At 39.7% G+C, this 22,810-nt stretch overlaps 2 protein-coding genes across 2 annotated transcripts; both read right to left on the reverse strand.

Moving 5' to 3' along the window:
- Window positions 1-362: 362 nt before the first annotated feature.
- Window positions 363-3,450, reverse strand: LOC113745873 (uncharacterized). Its single transcript, XM_027279430.1, has 3 exons — window positions 3,171-3,450; window positions 2,877-3,034; window positions 363-605 (listed from the first exon to the last, which is right to left on the reverse strand). The coding sequence occupies exons 1-3, from the start codon at window positions 3,448-3,450 to the stop codon at window positions 363-365; spliced, it is 681 nt and encodes a 226-aa protein (XP_027135231.1).
- A 1,980-nt stretch (window positions 3,451-5,430) lies between these two features.
- lrig2 (leucine-rich repeats and immunoglobulin-like domains 2) lies at window positions 5,431-21,428 on the reverse strand. The gene is made up of 18 exons (XM_010755693.3): window positions 20,781-21,428; window positions 19,286-19,360; window positions 18,190-18,324; window positions 17,640-17,783; window positions 17,292-17,435; window positions 17,003-17,146; window positions 16,537-16,680; window positions 15,243-15,323; window positions 14,868-14,939; window positions 14,599-14,667; window positions 13,409-13,572; window positions 12,746-13,057; window positions 12,248-12,529; window positions 11,330-11,770; window positions 10,987-11,139; window positions 9,902-10,042; window positions 9,217-9,486; window positions 5,431-8,511 (listed from the first exon to the last, which is right to left on the reverse strand). The coding sequence occupies exons 1-18, from the start codon at window positions 20,966-20,968 to the stop codon at window positions 8,282-8,284; spliced, it is 3,189 nt and encodes a 1,062-aa protein (XP_010753995.2). The 5' UTR covers window positions 20,969-21,428; the 3' UTR covers window positions 5,431-8,281.
- Between the last annotated feature and the right edge of the window lie 1,382 nt (window positions 21,429-22,810).

Raw genomic sequence — 22,810 nt, forward strand, 5'->3', positions numbered from 1 at the left:
ATCTAATGGAAATGAGAATAACAAAAAACACTTTCAAATATGTTTTACGACAATCCATGAAGAATGAGTATGATATACACTCGCCGCACCAGTTTGCGTACACCTAGCTAAAGTTATTGCAGTCTAATGCAGCGTGGCAAAAACTGTTGCCAGTCAGGTTCGCTCAGCTTTCAACACCACACCGTCACTGTTTTCAATGTTACTTTATTCTGTGTTTACATGCCACCCAAACCCAACCAAAACTCACTTTTGCCGCCGTCTGCTCGTGTGTGTCTTCAGTGTCGCCCCTTCCTCTTCCAGGTCCACTACTATTAAGAAGGTAGAGTGATTAGTCCAATGGGATGCAGGTGTGTCAATCACTCTCACCTGGTGCTGCTCTCTTGAGCTGTCTCCACACCTTTCCCTGCAGCTGATGCACCACACCCCTCCACATGCAGAGAGGTGTTTGATGATGCTCTCCAGTGCCAGGTGCTCACTGAAGCTCTCCTAGGCCTGGTAGGGTCTTCCAGCGGGTCGTCCTCCCGACCATAGGCGTAGGGGCAGTACTCCATGTGCAAGAGTAGATGTTTGCGTTGTGGAACAGATGACCAGGGGTCCTGCACCACCTGGCAAGATAGAATACATCTTGATATGTTTCTTTACAATATTTGTTGTTTGTTTTCAAGTGGATGTGTTGAACAATTTGGTGTGGACATCACATGTCCATCTTCATAACATCTATTAAGAAAATATGCATTTTCTTTTATTTAATTTTCTTAGTGTTATATTAAAATTAAATGGAAATTGTACACATATAAAACGAAAAAGACGTTCAACCTTGCACCTTAATGTGATGCATCTACATATTTACAAGACAAGCTGAAAAGCCCAGTGAATGTCATACATATATTCATTTTAGAATCCCTCAGACTCAAATAAAACTCAGAAATGTGAATGCTAAGAATACAGAAGTAATCTTAGGCTACTTCATGTGTATAGGTGACACTTACCTGTGGGAATTCTGGCTAGTCCCTCACGGCCATTACCAGCCATCAGATGCAATGTGCTGATATGTCAATCAAAAGGAAGTTAAAACTAAAAGAGTTACTCAGTGCCAGGTTCATCTGCACGTACCCCTGAGGACACAGAGGTGTACCGATAAATGCGTCACTTCTAATTAATTATTGGCCAATAACTTCTAACTTAACTTTAACTTCACTTTTATTAACGTTTTCCACTTACATATTACTTAGTATAATCAAAATTATATTTGATTAGGAATGACATTGTAAATTAATGAATCATTGACTACTACAGGTACACCATCAGTACCTGTTGTTAAATTATTGGAATATTAAAATGTCCGCAGAGAAGTGTGTAAGACTGCAGCTCTGCTTTCTGGTCTCAACTCTGGACTGTTAGGGTTTTGGTCAACTAATAAACTTGGCCATGTTTCTAGATATGAGAGCTGCTCCATCCAAAGCGGGGTGGATGCCATCTCTCCTAATCAAACCAGGTTTTCTCCAGAAAGGTGTCCAATTATCTATGAAGCCCACATCATTTCCTGGACATCACTGACAGCCAGTGGTGGAATGACGACATGCGGCTATACATGTCATCACTGGTCACATTGGGGAGGGGTCTAGAGAAAACTACGGAGTCCGACATCGTTTTGGCGTGTGCCCACACCGATGAAACATTAATTTTAGTGACCTCCAATTGGTGTAACCGGGTGTCATTACTGCCGACGTGAATCTACGTTTATCTTTAGCCAGCAGTTTTAAATTAGACTCGATGTCGCCCACTCTGGCCACCGGGATGCATTTGACTATGGCCCCTGGTGTCGCTAACTTCATGTTTCATAAAATGGAGCTGCCAATGACCAGAGTTGGCCTCTCAGCGGGTGTGTCGTTGAGTGGGGAATATTTGTTTGAAACGTGGAGCAGTTGGTGGTGTACCGTAGGCTTCAGTTTGGGGCTCTGCCTCTTTCGGGCAGTCACCCAGCATCCCGGCTGCTCGGGAACTGCCGGGGAGCTGAAGCTACCTTCGGTGGTACCACACCAGCTACAGGGGACTTGCTAACTATAGCAGCTACTGACTGTTCGGTGGTGCGGTACTGTGCCTCTAAATCACTAAGCCTTGCCTCCAAAGCTACAAATAAACTGCAATTATTACAAGTACCGTTATTGCTAAAGGAGGACGAGGAGTAACTAAACATGTGGCACACCGGGCAGGAGAGAGCGGGGCCCTCATGTACAAAGGTGGCATATGTCCTTTTCCCCACTCATGTTCAGATGTATAAAATGTGAAACGACCGTGGAAATGTGCGGTGCCCCACGCCAACTTCATGGCTGGCGTATATAGGTTGATATAAAAGCATGCACAATGTGATGAAGAAAATGGTATTAACAATGGCAGCGTTAGCGTTGTTAGAGGACCTTGCAAATGGTGCAATCCAACGTGAGCGAGTATTTAGGGAACGCGAGGATTTACTTGCAAATGATGATAATTGGTTTATAAGCCGATTTCGTTTACCAAGGCCAGTGTTACTGGAGTTGTGCACAGAGCTGTGGCCGGCCCTAGAGCGCAACACGGCGAGGAGCCAGAGGTTGTCTGTGTCCACACAGATGCTGACCACGCTGGGGTTCCTGGCACCTTCGATCCATTGTGATGGCCTGTGGCGTCCTCGACAACGTGGCACACCGCCATGGCATACCACTGCCAGAGCAGAACACCCCTCCCCCACCAGAGGAACTGGATGCCGAACCCGTCAACTTCAACCCACCCCGGGAAGCCATACGGGCCCGGCAGAATATGATTTCAAGCATGTAAAGAGGCAAGGACAGAATTTACTTGTACACAAGTGCATTTATTGATTTGCTTATATCACTGAGTACATGTATTAGTTGATCCAGACAATCATTGATGCCACCAATGGCTCTCACCATTTCCTCCTGCGATTCCAGCACAGCTCGGGTGAGGACACGGCCAGTCAGGCAGACGTCAGCAGCTGCCGTGGAGACGCCGGCGGAGGAGTCCTCTCCTGGCTTATCGTCTATTGAGAAATTAAAAAACAAACATGAGTCAAAGTGTTTAATACCCTGGCATCTTTACGCACGAGCTATGTGTATTGTGAGCAGCCAATTGTATGACCAGTATAATTACAACATTTATAAGTTCAGCATATTTACCTTGGGGATGATCTGTGTCACCTTCATGGGCTCCCATCACTCCGGTGAGAGCTGTGTCACCCACTAAAGAGGCCACTCTCTTGTCGAAGGGGAGTTCCTCCACTCCTGTCCCCCTGCCTGTTGTGGTCACGCTTCGGTGGTGGGCAGAAACCCTCCGCTTCACCTCCACCTCCAGATCTGACCATTTCTTTTTAACCTCTGTGTGTGTGCGCTGCTCAGATCCCACGGCATTTATAGCCTCACACACAAGCTCCCGCTCACGTCTTTTTTTTCTCTTCATATTTACCCCTGTTGACTATGGGGTGCCGTTTGTAAAGCGTCTCGCTCTGAAAATAACAGCAACATTTTGTCACATTTAGCTAAAAACAATGTTTAAAAAACTGGTTTGAATTTTTGAGAGTCACTTTTTTGCACATTAAGAACAATATTTGTGAACTTAGAGATATTTTAAATATTTAAATCCAAATGTTAAATGTAAAATCTAAATGCTAAATTTAAATCTAAATGTTAAATATAAATCTAAATGTTAAAGATAAATATAAACCTAAATGTTAAATATAAATCTAAATGTTAAATCTAAATCTAAATCTAAATGTTGAAGCTAAATGTTAAATATAAATCTAAATGTTGAAGCTAAATGTTAAATATAAATCTAAATGTTGAATATAAATGTTAAATCTAAATCTAAATGTTGAAGCTAAATGTTTCGGGTGAAACTAAATATTTAGCTAAAATGCAAATTCAAATGCCGGTAACCGGAAGTGCCAAAATAAAAGCTCGAGGAGGTCAGAGCGTGTTTATAGTGGCAAATAACGAATAAAACCCATCTTATCCGGGGAAATGGACTCTTGGACATGGATTATCGTGATAATAACTACCTAGATGAACAAACACGTTTGGAGAAACTTTATTTGAAGAGTACTTTGAGTTTTTAGTGTCATTTTTATGAAGGGTGCGGGACTTATGACCTGTAGCCACTATAGCCAGCCACAAGGGGGCTCACTTTGATTTGACTCATTTATTGACATGTTTGCAGAGGTATGTCCGACAGTACAGTTTACCGGGGTGAAGGCGGGCGGGTGTAGACGATCCTACACCGCGAAAATGACAGATCAGTCAAAGTGTTAGTTAGTTATTATCACGATAATCCATGTCCAAGAGTCCATTTCCCCGGATAAGATGGGTTTTATTCGTTATTTGCCACTATAAACACGCTCTGACCTCCTCGAGCTTTTATTTTGGCACTTCCGGTTACCGGCATTTGAATTTGCATTTTAGCTAAATATTTAGTTTCACCCGAAACATTTAGCTTCAACATTTAGATTTAGATTTAGATTTAACATTTAGATATATATTTAACATTTAGCTTCAACATTTAGATTTATATTTATATTTAACATTTAGATATATATTTAACATTTAGCTTCAACATTTATATTTATATTTATATTTAACATTTAGATTTATGTTTAACATTTAGATTTAGCATTTAGATTTAGATTTAGCATTTAGATTTTACATTTAACATTTGGATTTAAATATTTAAAATATCTCTAAGTTCACAAATATTGTTCTAAATGTGCAAAAAAGTGACTCAAAAATTCAAACCAGTTTTTTAAACATTGTTTTTAGCTAAATGTGAAAAAAAATGTTGCTGTTATTTTCAGAACGAGACGCTTTACAAACGGCACCCCATAGTTGACAGGGTACCAAACTGAATCCCCCTGTGTGTCCCCACTTAATTTACTAGAATCTCTAGCTCAGACAGACTCTGTGAAATTCTTTTTATTACCTTTGTTCATCACGTTATCTGATCGGACAACGAGGTGAATCTCAGGTCAAGGGCCTATTTAAATTGATTTGAGGCATGGACAGGGAGGAGTTTGGCACCTCTGCATGTGCACTCAATTCCATGTTAATTGGGATGTACAAAAGAAACATGCTTGGATACATACCTACGCACACTTTGATACATCTTAATTTATTTGTGTGTACGACAGTTTCTGGGATTTGGCGTACGCCAAGTTTCAGTAGGAAATCCAAGTCTTTGTACATGAGGCCCCAGGAGAGGAAACAGAGGCCATTGCTACAGCTAGGCTAGTTAATGTGACTGGTATAACTATCGGATTGTGGTTACTAAAGTTAAGAGACCTGTTCGTGCACAAACTGAACAAGTCTAAGGATAGTGTAGAGATATGTAAATAATCGCTGATGTGAAAAATATACTAGCACCGTGGCAGTAACATCATGATCCAAACAAATTTATCAGAATTCATGTTTAATGTTTGAGTAATGGCTACGTAACAAAAAGGCTCTTTAGACATGCTTTACAGAATGTACAGGCAAACAAGGTCCAAAAATACTATTGGAAACAAAACGCTTGAACTTCAAACAATACAAAAAAAAAGCAGCATTGGATATTGCCAGCTCAGTTACTGCTAAACTTTGGTATAAAGTCATAAAGGACGTTCAGAGAATAAAACAATACAAATGCACATTATTATGTTATTTTTTGTTGGCAGAAAATATTGAATAGTAAACCAATGTGTGGCCTCTCCGGCATTAAGTTCGATTACAATGTCAAGTCATGTTTCAGGCTGGCAAAATAATACCAGGTGTTCAAGGTCATTCCAAATTCAAAACGAAAGGCATGGAATGTGTTGATCTGACAATTGAAGGCAAGCATGAACAATAAAATATATATAAAAAAAAGTTAGAACCAAAAGTGTGAAAAACTGAAAGGCAGTTCTCTCTGCACATACCGCTGAGAAGGTGGAGGCGTACCGATACATACATGTAATAAATTCTGAGAAATTATTGGCCAATGGTCATGTATGGCTCTTGACATGTAGTTTCACTATGTTGACTTATTACTGCATGCTTTCATTTTTTTATTTCAAAAACTAGCAAAAAAACAAACAAAAAGAAAACAACACTTCTACTTAAGTGTCCAAAATATGGTCATGTTGGTTTTAGGCTTGATAAAATACTGGCAAGTGATTTAGGCAATGCCAAATTGAAAACAAAAGGCTTGGAACGTGCCGATATGGCAATAAAAGAACTAAAAGAGTGACTAAAATGCAAATTTCACCTGCATATACCACTGAGGATGCAGAGGTGTACCAATACATATTTAAATTCTAAGGAATTATTGGCCAATGACTTTTGTGCAATAGTTTGTGCACTCAAACACACACATAAGAGGAAGAAGAGGAACATCACAAATCCTCTTGGTACTGACGATCTAATGGAAATGAGAAAAACAAAAATACACTTTCAAATATGTTGTCACGTAGTGAGTATGATATACACTCGCCAGGCACCAGTTTATTGTGTACACCTATCTAAAGCTATTGCAGTGGAATGCAGAGAGGTGTTTGTTATTTAGAAACCCATCAGAATAATGCAACACAATTCAACAGCACCAAAATGACCATGCAGCTGAATCAGCACCTCTCTGAAAAGTGAACATTATAACCTCCATGAAGGTATGATTTATTGCACGACTGTTGTAATAGACTGCGCTGTTTTTTGCTCGGTGTACTCAATAAACAAACAACAGAGTTCAATTTGCTAAATAAACTGAACAAATTAGTTGTCTGAGGTATAAAAACAAAGCCAATCACACCACTGAAGTGCAATAATCAAGAGCACAACTTAATGAAACAAGAGCACATTCTTTTACATGAGAGGCAGTTTCATTTAGGTGTTAGTTGGCAACTGTTTGATTATTGCCTTTTAGTTTATGAAGAAACAAAAGTTGCTCTAGAACGTGATCATCTTGTTACCTGAACCAACAGGTAAAAACCTCAGGGGCAATAAAAGGCTTGAAATTAATAAGCTTAAAATTCTGCAGCCTATGTCTCAAACCTCTCTGTAAATGGACTAATAGGACATAGAATTTAATAGATTACTATCCTTATGTACACATACATGTATAAAATAATACAATACATTCTCATTTTTCACAGTCCCAAGTGAAAACCTAGGCATAATCAATATCTACGGAAGGATCGTGAACCTTTGAGATAAAACTGTGATAAAATCCTCACAATTAAAAAAAAAAAGAAAAAAAAAGAAAAGAAAAAAGACACATGCGCACTGCATAATGAAGTTTACCACCATTAAATTAAGTGCCTTTAAGAATGTGTTACAAAAGGGGAAACAAATCAGTGCATACTGTACATATAAACCATAATGTCACCTGATCGAGGTTACTGAGAACGCTTGTTAGAAAGGCCATCCAATAGACAACCATTGGAAAATAGCCAGCAAAACCATGATTGTCACATGTGCAAAAAAAACCTGTACGCTTACGCTGTTCATCATTAAGAAGACAAAATGAAGAAATTAACAATTTGACATAGCACAAAAACAAGATCAGATAAAGATGATATAGGATATATTCATATATATATATATATATATTCATAATATACACCACATTTTGGTGTCACTGTCTCTGGAATTTGCATAACAGGATACCAGATAGCATAGTTTTGAGTCAGTCGGGATGGCTGAGGGAATGTTGGACATATGTTTTCAGTGTTCTTTCCTATATCAATAACCACAAACTGCTGGTTAGGGAGCTTCGACTGGCCCCTGTTTAGAACCCCCCCCCCCAATTCGGGAACAGATTTTTTGTAATTTTAAAGTCATATAGGCTGCTCCAACAGGTGTCTGTACCAGGAATGATGAGACAAACTTTCAGCCCCACAGCAGAAGGGACGGAGGAGAGAGCTTGTTAAGACTCGACCATGTCACAGCGCTCTCTCACAGCAGCATCCGACATGGCTCTTTAAAGCATACATTCATAGCTTTCTCTGGGAAGAGAACAAAGAAGAGTGAAGGTTGGGGGAGAGAGGGGTCCTGCAGAGGTGGAGGTGTCAAGGAGGAGAACACATCTATGGTCCATTTCTCCAGCATGACACAGAAGTCTTTCCACAGTGGAGAACTTTAGCATGTCCTCTTGAGTGAAAGGGGAATGTAAACATACAAGAGAGCATCTTTGGCAGAATGTGAGGAGTCTCTTTGGAGGTAGTGGGTGAAGGGAAGGTGGGGGGGTGCAGCAACGAGTAATCAGAGGCAGAACGTGGGCGGAGTGTAAGGACCTATGTGGGAGCAGGATGCTCCTGAGGGTTAGTCCTATTAGAGGCACTTCTGTGGTCCTGTGTGCATTTTCTGGGAAAACAGTCCACCCCTGCTTCGCTTTGCTCATCTGCTCCGTCTGCAGTGGAAGTCAGAGGAGGTCTGTGTACAGTCACTGGGTGCTGGGACGTGCCTGGTTGGGGTTTCGAGGACGGATCTTCCCCTTCGCCCCAGAAGGACCTACGAAGACAATCTGCAAAGACAGTAAAATACAACACTTAGACGCCTGTTTAAGTAATGAATTAACTAAAACTAACAAATATCTGGTTGGTAATTGACCAGCCAGATTCTCAAATGTGGGGATTTGAATACCTTTAGATTTTTTTTTTTGAGTGTTTGGACAAAAAAATAAAACAACTATTTGAACATAACTGATTGATGATAACTGATCAGCAGAGAAAATGAGAATCACAGACAGACTTTTTAATTATTAGATTAGTTAAGTAACTAGTTTTTGGTTTCCAATCTCAGAGAATATAATGTAAGCCTGCAAGTGCTCAAATCACCTCAACAAACTACACAACAAGGCTCCATGTACCTAAACGGATCATATGTGGAAGATCAATATCTCTAATAAACACAATCTTCTGAGTTTACCAGCTCATCTGTAAAATACTGGCTTCAGTAAATCTGTGAGCTCAGTGTTTATAGTGAATACAAAGGGTAAGCTAAGAGCAAACTTGACAGAGCATCTACAAGATTTATGATGAGAAGAGAGGGGGGTATTTACAGAATTCTGCTTTTTTTTCTATCAGCAGCTGCAGGAAGGTGAAAATTGAAAAAATGTTACCCCAACACACATCAGCAGGTAGGACATGATCGTTTGCACCCAGGCAAAGGATGGTGTCACCATCTTTCTCTAAAGGGTAAAATTGGAATTTACGTTTCCGAGTCTCACCATTAGCATAGTGCTCCGGGGGAGTGTGGCTGCTCAACCTTTTATCATGTGAGGTGAGAAAGTCAGAAGAGTCCCGGTTACTAATAAGGCTCCCCAGTGCCAGCTCTTTGTGCTGGGCATGCTCACTGAAGCTCTCCTTCAGGCCTGGTAGGGTCTTATCCAGCGGGTCGTCCTCCCCGAGATAGGCGTAGGGGCAGTACTCCCGTGTACGAGAGTAGATGTTGGCGTTGTCGTAACAGTCGGAGCAGATGACCAGGGGACCTGCACCACCTGGCAAGATAGAATAAACATCTTGATAATTGTTTCTTTGCATATGTTTGTTGTTTGTTTTCAAAACTGTTCCAGTTGTACTTCCCTCCTCTATTGTCTATAAGAGGTGCCATAGAAAGTAGATGTGTTAAACATTTAAAACCAACATGGTGTGGACATCATATGTCCATCTTCGTATGCATTGATTAAGAAGAATATGCATTCTCTTATTTAATTGGCTGACATGTTATATTAAATACATACGTATAGACATTAAATACATCTACATATTTACAAGACGAGTTGAAAGGCCCAGAGAAAGTCATACATATAGTCATTTCAAAAAGTAAAAAAATAAAAAATAAAACTCAAAAATGTCAAAGCTAAGAATACAGAAGTAATCTTATCCCACTACATGTGTGTAGGTGACACTTACCTGTGGGGAGTCCGGCTAGTCCCTCACGGGGCTCTCCAGGGTGAAAGCTGCTGCGGCCAGTGAACAGAGAGCCAACCCTGCAGTGCAGCATGCCATTCCCCTCAGTTTCCACCTCACTGCCTGTGTCTCCATAACACACACCTGGGACATACATAATAATTAGTCAGTGTCTTGTTTCAGCAAGGGTCTTATCCAAAACACAAAAGCAGAAACAAGAACCCAATAACAGGAATGAGAGTGTCCAAAATCTTTAAATCCTGAAAAATACAGCGTATTTTATTTAAAGGCATTTCAAGTTTTCGTTTGTTTTGCATGTCAGAATTGATTCGTACAGACGGCAGGAGTGTGTGTGTCACAGTTTGACTTTGTGAGCATGCAATAACCTTTTGATATTTGTGATGACAAACTTTGTTTTCTTGTGATCACAATCCTGACATAACCAAATCCATTAGATAAAAAAAACAAAAACACAAACAAATATGATCTGGAAATATAATCTATAATCAGCAGATATAAGTCAGTCTTCTATCAGATATTACGTTGTCATATCTCAAGTCATTACATTGTAAATTAATGAATCATTGACTACCACAGGCGAACAATCAGTACCTGTTGTTAAATTATTGGAATATTAAAATGTCCTTTATCTAATTTGTGCATTATACGGAAAACTACAAAGACAAAAAACAAGAAAAGGCACAGCATACATATTTATGAAAATTATAGAGATATTACAGGAACTTTTTTATTGGGTTCCAGCTGCAGGAGGCAGATATTAGCTTCTATATGCAGTATGCAGAATTCTGTGCTTACACCATACAGTATACAATACAGTTAATGACAATGTTCTTGTCTTAGCAGTAGTAGTAGGAAATTTGGCCGTTATTAACTATTTTCTACAAAAGAATGTACATAGAAATAAAGCTGTTATATAGATATCTCTAATGGTTAATATGTTATTATTCCTGATGACAAGAAAACAAAAAGTAAAAATAACATAATCCATAGCACTGAGAGAGAAGGTTTGTGTTCCAGAGTCAAACATTTCAATTAAATTCACCAACCTGTGAAGGAAGATTACTCACCATCTGTGCCCTTATGAACATATCCATTGGAGAGAGGAGGCATGAGCTGCTGGTGGCTGCCAGCCTCAGAGTTACTGTAGCCTTCCTGTGGCTCTGACAAAGTACCCTGAGAGGACAGGTAGCTGGGGATGTCTGCTGGCAAATTCATCTCATCTGGAACAGACAGAGACATATTTTGTTACACGGTATCGAGTTCTGTGAAACAGTCTTATCCTCACAACAAAGTGCCGTCCCCATAGACACATTTCACGGTTTCCAAACAGCCATCCCTGTTGGGGGGAAGCTTCAAATGAATGGCACATTTATTTTATAGCACAGATGGCTGTGTGTCGATGCTGCTAACCTGTGTTGGTGATACTGTAGTCCTCGCTCTTCCTGCGCATGTGATAAATGACAATGACCCAGACCAGTGAGGTTCCAACAACGCAACACACCACCACAATCACCACAATGCCCACGGTGGTCCAGCCATCCTGGTCGTAGACCGGGCTGGTATCACAGTTTGGCGATGGGGAGACGCTCAGGTAGATGTGGCCACGTTCTGTTCCCAGAGTGTTAGACATGATGCAGGTGTATTTCCCTGCATCGGCAGGACCAGCATCAACTATGATAAGGAGCTGGTTGGCTGCAGCAAAGAAGTGGCGCTCGGTAAGAACCAGAGGGCCGTCATCTTTGGTCCAGTTGAGACGAGGGGCTGGGCTGCCTCCAGCTATACACTGAAGCACGGCAGTTTCACCACGGGCCACTGTTCGGTCTTCCAGCGGTCGCATGAAGGATGGAGTTTCTGGAAGAGAAGATGATTCATTGATTTTTGATTTTAAAAGGGTGATCCCCGAGGTATTTGTGTCAAACTGTTCAAATGGGTATGCATGAGGTCAGCTTTTTTTATTTTTAGAATATCAAAGAGTTTTGAAGTTACAATGTTTAAACCGTGATCACAAACTTTAAGCGAGTTATTGATTATATTTCAGTATAGCTTAAATCAAATCTCAGAAGCATAGCTGTTAAGAAATGCAATCTAACAGTTGTGTCAGAGATGCTCCATTCAGACAGATTTAAGTATTTACCATGACCACGGTATAATAAGGTTTGCATTTATATCTTTATTAGTTAAAATTAAAAAGGAGGAAACACCAAAACAAGGATGTATAATGAGTGACACACATAAATGAGCAGCCAATTTGAGTGGAGTGACTCAGCCGAAAATGACCCAGTAGGAAAACATTAGTAACACGCTCTGTTAATCAGGTGGGTGACTTACCCAGGACGGTGAGAGTAGCGTTTGCAGACAGACTGCCAGCTGCGTTTTGGGCCGTGCAGCTGTACACTCCCATGTCTTCTGTCTTCACGTTAGCAATGAAGAAGATGTCGTCATCAGGCATTACATGCATTCTGCGCTCTCGGGCAGCAGGGAAGTCAGTGCCACCGTCCTTCTGCCATGCAATTTGGGGTGATGGATGGCCTTCGGCAGCACACTCCAGCCTGGCCATTGTCCCAGTCCGGATCGTTAGATCCATGGGAGTCTTAAGAAAGGATGGCAGCGCTGAAAGATAGAAGACAGAAAGTCGAGGGACAGTGATGAGAGGTCAAACAGAAGTTATGTTATGTTGTCTTAAACATTTGCAAGTTACTGCATCGAGTAAGGACACAATCTCACTAAACAAACAATAATAAATAATAATAATAAATAAATAAAAAATAAAAGATCGCCGATCCTCCACTGACAATTATCAGTCCCCTTCATGACAAAAATCCTCACCATTGACGGTGAGCTTCGCCCGGTTTGAATAGTTGGCACCGAAGTGATTGGAGACCACACACTGGTAGCGCCCCTCATCAGTGAAGTTGACGTTGAGGAGGTGGAGAACAGTGGTGTAGATCAGCTCCCCCTCTTGGTACCGGGCGTAGTTTTGCACTTCTGCATCATACAGCACCTCCCCATCCTTCCGCCAAGCTGTGGTCATCGGTGAATCACTGCTGCTGGACGCGATGCAGTTCAGAGTCACGTTGTTCCCACGCAATGCCACAGATGTCTCTGGGTGAGTTGTGATACGAGGCTTGGGGAAATCATCTGTGGAGGTGCAGGGACAGAAACATGAAAACAAAAACAAAAACAAAAACATGACATTTTATATGAAATATACCAACACAAGAAGAGCAATATGGTGGTCAACTTCAGGACTGAAAAATAGGATTTTATGATCTTGCACATTTTGTTTATAAAACCTGTGAACAAAACCTCCAAAGTGAAACAAGACGCTGCTGTGTGAAACTAATAATCCACCATACATTTCAGTGATTTCAAAACATCCCAGAAACTCAATGCCATTTCCATTTTCTAATGTGCTCACTGAAGAGTAATATTGGATCAGGCTGGGAAGAGAATGAAAATAAAATAAAAAAAATAGAGAATGGGACTGACCACAAACAAACTCTTCAGGACTGATGGAAAGGACGTTGCGACCAAGATGGCTGGCAGGATGAGCACAGATAGCAGAGACAGACTGCTGGAACTGGCTGTCAGTCAGCCAAGGCCCCAGCCACTGCATGTGACAGTCACACAGCAGGCTGCTCGTGTTCAGCACACTGAGAACAGAAAGGTAATAAAGGCAGTGTCAGATGGGGCATTGTGAAATTAATTGCGATTTTCAAACTACTGTAAAAAAAAAAAAGATGATATGAACCCACTGAACAAATGAATATGAATTTGGGATTTCCAAATGTCTGTGGACATTTTGGTAATTTATGATTTGACCTTTTAGAAATGGAAACTTGCATTTGCTTGCTTGAAATTAAGTTTCAATTTTGTTGAATTATTTAAAGAGGGCTGTTGGACTCATAGAACATAGTGTAAGTCCAATGCTGCTTGCGTAACTGAGTAACAGTGAGCAGGCAAGCAGGAGTAGCTGTATTTTAGAACACCAAATATCATAAAAACAGACTTCTTGTGGCTCTCTAACAATGAGTGATGATACTTGTTAAAATAGCCTTGTTTATCTGAACCCCAAAGGTGAGTTTATAAAACTTGAATATCACCTGAGGCAATTTTGTTCAGATATATAAAAAAAACACAACCCTGCTAGAGAACTAAAAACACAAACAAAACAGTAAATAAACAAACAATGATACACAGCTTCATAAAACCACTGCGAATAAACAGATTCTGCATAAAGAAAGTGGAAATTTCATCTTTAAAGGCATATACACTGTTCAAAGTGCACACCAGAGTTCTCATTTTAAAACCAGCCAGCAGGAGATGTTAAAAGTCAACCAACCATGCAAATCGAATCAAATTATCTTAATCATCAGGAAAGCTGATTAAGTGCTAAAAACATTTACAGAACCATGTTTTAATACACTTACCAACCCTAAAATAAATCTTAATTACAAGTTATCACGTAAAGCCACTTTATCCACTCGCCAATAAAATAGTGCTATATTCTATTAAAGCAGCAAACTAATTAATAACAGGATATGACTACTGCAGTGTTACTTAATCACTATAATTACTTTTTAATGAAAGCAATGATGATAAATTAGTCGAAGGAACAATATTAAGACAGGGGAAAGCTGGCTTGTGAGCGCTGTAATATTCAGTTTGTGTCTACTCACAACACTTTGAGCTTCGTATGGGACAACGCCTCCGGGTGTATCGACATGATGCCATTCTTGCTGAGATCCCTGCAGAGGGAACGAAAATATGGATCAGACACACCTCGGATGTGATTTTAAAATGGCATCCCGTTTCACAAGCACAAGACAGCAACAACGGCACAGTGGTAATGAAAGCTATCTTTAATCGTTTAACAACAACAGATCCCTCTGAAACACAAATAAAACTGTCTGGAGAAACAAGAGTGTGGCAGTGTGGCTTTACTCACAGGTGCTCCAGCTCCTCCAGGCCCTCAAACGCTTTCTTAGTGATTGATTTTATTTTGTTCTGCTGTAAGATTCTGGAAAATGAAAACATTTCAAATGATGGTCAGTAAAACAGTTGCCACAAAACCTGCCGCTGGGTAACATTTTATTGCACACTGTGCACCATGGTGTCAGCGGCTTTTTATTACGACATTTGACAGACCTTTCACTGCAACTTAGAATAAACTTGTGGAACAATTACACAGCAAAACAAAACCTGTAAAGTACAAACAGATCTATCTGAATAACGCTCAACATTAACATCAGGAAGATTGCATCAAGCCAGGAACACTGGTATTCCTTTCTATCTATAAAGTGTACAATCTGAGTGTCCTCACAGAGTGTTCAGCTTCTTCATCCCTTCAAAGACACCAATGGAGTCTTCAATGGCCCAGGAGATTTCATTATTGCGGATATCCCTGAAAAACAAAGAGTCATATTTTAGATATCAAACACTGTCTACAGAGACTGGAGATGAAAGGACTCCTACAAAGTTTTTCTTTTTTAAAAGACCACAGAGAGGACGTATTATCTCCACTGTGGCCGTCAGTGGCAGTGACTCTCAGTTGGCAGACTAACAATCTAAGACTTCCACAGTGTGTTACAGCTCACTGCCTCTGCTGTTCTAAAGAGGGGGAATTAATTGGCTCTGTTTAGCACTAGGACAGTTCATGAGTTCACTAGAAACCCCAGAAAGGCTTTGTGTTTACAGGATGGGTTATGAACTCTCTTGATTTTTCTTCCTCATGCCTGGCCACCTCTGAAAGAACTTTGGCACTCTGCAGTTCCCCTCTCTAATGAAAGCTCTCAGGATCGTCAAACTCCCAAATGTGACCCCCTTTCTTCTTTCAGTTCAGTGGCTTCAGTTGGACTCTGTGTAGCAAATAATAAGTTCACAACTTCCTCTCTTCTCATCACAACACATCAGATAAATGTATGACGAAGACATGCTTTCTTATAATTAGGCTAATGTTCTGAGTCATAGCTACACAGCATTTTCAAAGCTTTTGTGGTGGTGTACTATGGTTCGGAATTGCCAACTAATAATTCTGTTGGGATCTGTGCCGAATAAGCATGTTCGGTGGAGAATAGGATTTGCAGGCCAGGGCATCCTCTGTAGCACCACAATGCTTCATTTATAAGAGCATGTTATGACACATTTTATCAAGAAAAATTGCAGCCCAGTGATTTGGATATTGCCATTTAGGTAATATTTCAAGTAATTGTTCAGTCCTAATTTGGACCCAAACAATGTACTTTGTGGCACCGATATGGGGTGTATAATTAAATGAGGACATTATCGTGTAAATTATTTTGCCTGTGCTTAATGAAGTATTAAAAAGTAAACCAAGCAGAAGGAGTTTTTCTCTTCCCACACTGTCAAATATTCAATCAACCCACATCTCTTAGCCTCTGGCTCAGCTACAGTGTGAAGACTGGTGGAGACTAGTCTATTCGTGACAGGTCAAGACACATGAAAAGTGAAACAAACAGACCTGCTGTTGTCAGCAACCTTAATGAGAATTGCACAGAGCCAAGAAGAAGCCAGGACTTAATTACATTTTGGATACTACGCTTCATTTCACTTCTAAGATCAAACCTATTTAGACAGGTTTCTTTAAGAACACTCACAGGGTGCGTAGACTTGCGAGGCCACTGAACACTCCCTCTCCCAAATGGCTGAGAGAGTTTTCTCCTAGGTTCAGGCTCTCCAGGAGACCTAATCCGACGAAAGCAGTCTCCTCAAGCCTTGTCAAATGATTGAAGGACAAGTCTCTGCACAAAACAACCACAAATATGAGAAAAATTAGTTCAAACAACAATTTAACAATTAACAGCAGTCCTGTATATTAATCTAACTCCACATTCAAAAATGGTATTCCAAAGTGAGACATTTTATAGGGGAAAGAAATGTGTTAAAAATGTATCCAGTACATCCACCGTGGGCAAGACACGACTGAATCAGCTCTAAACACTCAACAGTACTGCAGCAAGATAACAATAACTCCTCTGAGCACACAGAATGAGTTTCAGAGCCCAGGGCTGATTAAGGAAAGTGGAGACTCTGAGGATTTTAGCTCCGAAGCAGCACACTCACAGTTCCTGCAGCTTTTCACAAAACTCCCAGGCGTCTGGTCGGATGATGCCGACAGCGTTCTGGCTGACCCGCAGGACACGCAGCATGCACAGGCCGTACAGCCAACCTTTGTTGACCTCAGTTAGGTTATTGTGCTCCAGCTCTCTGAGACACAGAAGAGAAAAATAAAATGGTATCAACAAAAACAGCTGTCTTTACATATATTTATTTGATTTTGTCATAAATGGAGTGAATATGGCTAACAATGTGACCAGAAAGTGTTGAAGGAGAATTTAAAGCGTGTCCTCACAGTTCTTCAATGTTTTCAAGCCCAAAAAAGGCTCCATCCATGAGCTTAGTGATGCCATTCCGCTGCATCTTCAGTGACTTCAGTGAGTCCATCCCCTTGAATGTCAGGCTGTCCACTATCTTGATCTTATTGCGCTTTATTTCACTGCAATGAGAGTAAGTATCAAGTTTGTTTGTTTTTAGTGCATTCATACAAAAAACAAAAACTACAACAATGCCATTGGAATATTTTTTAAATTGGAGTTACACAAAATCATCCACCTACTTAAGTCAGAGTTGCTACAACATAATTCAAACTTGTAAATCGACGTAGAAATAGATTAGTTTTGCACCTACATACAATACTTACAGGAACTGAAGCTGTGGAAGTTTGAAGACTTTGGATGGCAGCGCAACTAATCTGTTTCTGTTCAGCTTCAGCACCAGCAGGGAGCTGGAGATGTTTTCAAAGCAGCCAGGCTCGAGGACGCTGATCTTGTTATTACTCAAATTTCTAAATGATACAAGAGCAGAAAAATTAGAGGCAAAATCAGCAATGAGAATAATGTTTGCTCTTTAGTTACACCTATTGTACCAAATTAATATCCAGAGAAGGGGACACCACAAAGCCAATTGGTCTACAACAAGATGCCTTCTTACCACAAACTGCTCTGACTTGACAAGCATATTTCAAATGTCTTGTGCTGTATAGTAAATATACAGTAGTATACTTTATAGTTGTATTAAACCAATTTCACTGAGCCTTCTTATACCATTAGTTTACAACTGCAGTTACTTTAGATTTCAGTCTTAATTCTTTCTGTCACTGAAATATTTGTGCAGGCTTGCTTCCTACTTTTCCAGTGAAAGAACAAAAAAAGATCAAACGAAGGTGATTTAAATAAGCAGTGTTTGCTTACAGATATTTCAGTTGCATGGAGGGGAAGGATCCAACTTTGAGCTCAGAGATGGAATTGGACGTCAGGTCCAGTGTCTCCAAGGAAACGTATGGCTGTAGCTGATGCATCAACAGCTCTGAGATCCGATTGTGGACTCTGAATCATAGAATAAAAAATCAAGTATTAGTTAAAAAACACTTGCATGTGTTGCTGTGTAACCAAAGACGATGCCTAATTGAATCATACCAATGTTTAGGTATCTGTATACAAGATACAATAAGGCATCAAAAGTCTGGTGTGCAATTCTTCAACTTCAAGTTAAATAAATGTTTGTTTTTACTTTCGTAAAGTTGTTTAAAGCATTTATTTTTTCTTTGGGAGCGGCGTGTAAACACACTACACCAGATGACGTGCTCTGATTCATAAGCTGAAAGCTGTTTTTTGAAGAACTGAAGCAATCAGAGAATAGCAGCACAGACAGAAGATGTCGATCTTTAACATAAATTATACAACAAGTAGGTCCGACCGAGCAATCTGACTGGTCAACTAGACGTTTAGAACGTGCTCAAATCAGCATGACAGCACACCTGACTAATCACTAAAAACATTACTCCGCCATCTCCACATTGTCATGTCCTGAAATATGTAAACAAATGTGAATAAGCTGCGCTACTACTTGCTGGAGTAGTGAACTCGGTTCCAATACATGTAGGAGTCTACTGCTGTGACTGATTGTTTTCCAGGTATTAGTCAGACCCCGTGTATCTCCATAGAAACAGAGACCAGGACAGAAACGGCGAGCAAAGAAATGTTTATTCTAAGAAGAAATTGGCCAAAAACATGAATATCTTTTGATGATATATTTTATTTAAGTTGGTTATTGTTGTATAATCGCAATATTACACTTGAGGGTGTGCTTTAACTTTTTATTGGCACTTCAATGACGCTAAGAGGCCACATCACTGTCGTGCCAATAATGACGTTAAAAAACACCCTCTCGTGTAATATTGCTTAACTGAGGCATAGATTTACACAAAGAAACTGAAGACTTATTCTGAGTATTTGTTTGAGCAGTGATGGGAGAGGCAGGGAAACCTGAAGGGAATTGTATACTTACAATGACAGCGAGGTGATATTTGAGGACGCATCGCCAAAAAAGGGAACAACAGTCAACTCATTGTGATTCATGGTGCTGAAATGAAATTCAACACAACATTAGTATCATATTAAAAAGGATTGCTAAAAAATCTGCTGTGGAATAATCGTAATGGGAACCTCATCCTCAAGATTAAAGTCCTCTGCATCAGTCAGACCATGGATTACACTCCTAATAGTAGTAGTATCAGTATTATGTTTAAAGAGGATAGTACGTAAGAAATAAGATCAGGTTTAAAGGCAACAGAAATAGTCTTAAATGCATCAAAATGTACTTAAATACTTGTTTAATGTGGAGAGTAATAACCCACATGACCAGAGTTTGGTTAGGCGTGTACTGTGGCATTGTGGGCCGCACATGGTAGTTGTATTTCACTTGTTTATACTGTGTATGATGTATTTTAGTATGGTACTGTACTTAATTAATTTTATCTGATATCACTTTTCTGTTGTGTGTATGAAATGTTTATATCATTTATTTTACTTTTATATATGTTTTAGTGTGACCTACCCAAAACCTGCATCCTTCAATACAACAGCACAGCAACAAATGCTACCGTCATGAAGATTATAATGTCCTATTTTTATCGGTTTGATGTTGAAGCAATCATTAACTCATAGCGCTGCTGAACTGTATTGTATTACAATAATAAAAAGGGGGGTATAAAATGAGAAAGCAGGCAATAAAAATCAACAGACGACAACATCCAACTGCAAACATAAATACATCTCTAGAGCGGTTTCAACAAAACATGTAACATTCAAGACGTCAGGACTTACTAAAGGATCTGAGGGACTGCACCTCATACCTTTATTTATTTATTTATTTTTATTTCTCTGGTTCTTATTTACTGTACAGGTCATATCTACTTTTACCGCAACTGTTCTTAAATTATGCCTTTATACCCTATAGGTTATTTTCTTCTTATTTGTTTTATTGTTGTAGTTTTATGTTTTTACTTTTCTTTTAATTTCCATTTTTGCCATGCAACTACTCTGTTGTCTATTTCTGTTTTTACTCTGCTCCGTGAAGCACTTTGGGCTACAAATCAGTATGAAAGGTGCTATATAAATAAATAAAGTTGAAGTTAAAAGGTCTGTAGTGTTGACACTACACTGTGGCTGTTTTTATTGAGGTGTACCTATTAAAGTGGCCGCTGAGTGTGAGTGAGTAATACTGTTTTGGTTTATATTTCACAAAGAGAATGGATAACTGTGAAATATTTTGTCTTTCTAACTTTTTTTTTTTAATTGTTGTCTTCATAATATTTTCTGAAATATGCACATAAACTTCAAATACAGTCTTATCATGTGTGAGTCAAGTGGCCATGATAGATCTAAATGGGCTTTCTCGGTGTGTTGTGGTGCATCCCTTGGTTGGTTGAGCAACAAATCAGTGTCGTTGATTCAGCACAGGACTAACTTCAACACATCTATCCATCTCCGTTTGTACTTACACTTGTGTTATCCCGTCCGGTGGGTCCAGGGGAGCTGTGGACAGCTTTTTCCTGTTGCAGTCCAAAACATGAACCTCATCTTGCCCTTTTGAACACGAGCAAGGCGCAGGACAAGAGCCAAGAGCCCAGGCACTCAAACTCAACAGCATGAAGACAAGGGCCGAAGGAATGGGCCAACCTTCCGCCATTTTAAATGACTTCCCAGTGAAAGCTACGTGGCTAACTCGCTAAACTGGCACGTTCACGCTTATAAGAGAAAGCACTATCAAATTGTTCCTGCAATTTGATATCAGTCAAACGGATACATACTTCGGGGTTATGTCGCCGTGGTTGCAGGCGGACCTGTAGAACACAGTTTTCGTACAACTTGCGTAAAACATCCCAGCAGAGGTTTCTCCTCTTCTTCCCAGTGCCTGGAATTCCTTCCGTGGAGTGGCTAATGCTAGCTCACTAGCTCCCACAAATACAACACTTTCCACCACACGTCATCGGGTTTAACCCCACATTTGGTCGGCTTTTGATAAGACTGAACCAAATTAAATATTATCCTTGCTTAGTCCGACCGTTGTTTACAATATACTAGCAATAATTGTCTCCGTTTTTCTATCCCGAAAGAACAACAAAGCGCCTTGAGTTGATGACATAGGATCTCCTACATCCCGCCCCTTTCCAGCTCACTTACAGTAATTCTATTGGTCCGTGCTTAAGCCTGTCAAACATTTGCGCCGATTTGATTGGCTCTCCACCAGATATGTTTTTGTGGTAGCCCGTAATGTACACAGAAAAAAGTTTTTCAAAACTGCTCTCCTATGAATTATTAGTATTTCACATCCCTGTGGTTAATGGTGGTGGTTTCCACTTTATGCCATTTCACATGTGTAAAAAAAAAACACGTTGAAAATGATTTAAAAGCCTACCAAACGCAAAATGCAACCTGAAATCTAGATAACTCGAAGAGAATAACGTTTAGAAATTGTAAGGTTTATGGGGTATAATGTGGTGTTTCATTATGAATTAAACTACCAGGCACTTAACAGTACTAAAAAAGTACAGTTGGAACAATCAGTCAGATAATAAATTAGTTGACTGTCAGAAACTTAACTAGCAAATAATTTAGAAATTGTCATATTTCTTGCAATATAATTTGATGGTTTTGCTTTTGTTTTCCTTTTAAAAATTTTAATTTGTTTTTAATCATTTTGAGGTTCCAACTATTGGTTCGATTGTCAAAGGTGTCACTTTGGGCTTTGGGCAAATGTGATGATTATTTTTAAAAAATTCTCATATTATTATTCTTATTATTATTATTATTATTATAGATACATTATTGATCCCTTGAGGGGGAATTCTTTTTTCACTCAAGTTTTGTTTACATGCATTTTAATCAAAATAGAACCACACACACAAAGGGCTCATAAACACACAAATGTGGAGAGATGGTGGAGTGATGGGCAGCCACACAGAGCGGCTGACTTCAAATAGTGGAACCTGGAGATGTGAAGGAAAACTCAACAGTTGATGGAGATGGCGTAGAGAGGAAGAAAAAATAATCATTAGAATGAAGTGCATAGAAGATTAACTCGCAATCCTATTATGATTTCACAGTTAGATGAATAGTGATGTGTTATAATAACACAGCCACAAGAGGGCATACTTCATCTAGTTAAGCATTTAGAATTTTTGGGTCATATGACATGGGTTTTGGCTTTCTATCTGTAATGTGCATGGCAAAAGTATTTGGAGTATTTGGAGAAAAAAATTTAAACAGCAGTACCTTGAAGTGAAGTGTATTCCCTAAAACATCTGTGAGAAATTTATGAGCCTTTGGTGACAAGGAGGTGAGTGAATAAACCATGAGAGGGCGTTTGAGTGTGCACAAACTGACCACAAATAAGAATTCTCTTCTAAACTTCAAACACACACACAAACAATTGAAGACAAAGCTGATAAAGTTTCACACGCACACAAACCTTGACAGTGAAAGAAAATAAATAAAAACCCTGAACCAATTAACTGAATGACGGACTAAG

This window comes from Larimichthys crocea, chromosome VI (genome assembly GCF_000972845.2).
Source record: "Larimichthys crocea isolate SSNF chromosome VI, L_crocea_2.0, whole genome shotgun sequence".
Taxonomy (NCBI): Eukaryota; Metazoa; Chordata; class Actinopteri; family Sciaenidae; genus Larimichthys; species Larimichthys crocea.

Coding starts and splice junctions, on each gene's coding strand:
- LOC113745873 (XM_027279430.1), bottom strand. CDS start 3,450: ATGAAGAGAAAAAAAAGACGTGAGCGGGAGCTTGTGTGTGAGGCTATA. Junction 3,035..3,170: donor TGACACAGATCATCCCCAAG/GTAAATATGCTG, acceptor ATTTCTCAATAG/ACGATAAGCCAGGAGAGGAC. Junction 606..2,876: donor GTCTGGATCAACTAATACAT/GTACTCAGTGAT, acceptor CTATCTTGCCAG/GTGGTGCAGGACCCCTGGTC.
- lrig2 (XM_010755693.3), bottom strand. CDS start 20,968: ATGGCGGAAGGTTGGCCCATTCCTTCGGCCCTTGTCTTCATGCTGTTG. Junction 17,436..17,639: donor CTTCCACAGCTTCAGTTCCT/GTAAGTATTGTA, acceptor CTCTCATTGCAG/TGAAATAAAGCGCAATAAGA. Junction 12,530..12,745: donor GGCGAAGCTCACCGTCAATG/GTGAGGATTTTT, acceptor TCTATCTTTCAG/CGCTGCCATCCTTTCTTAAG.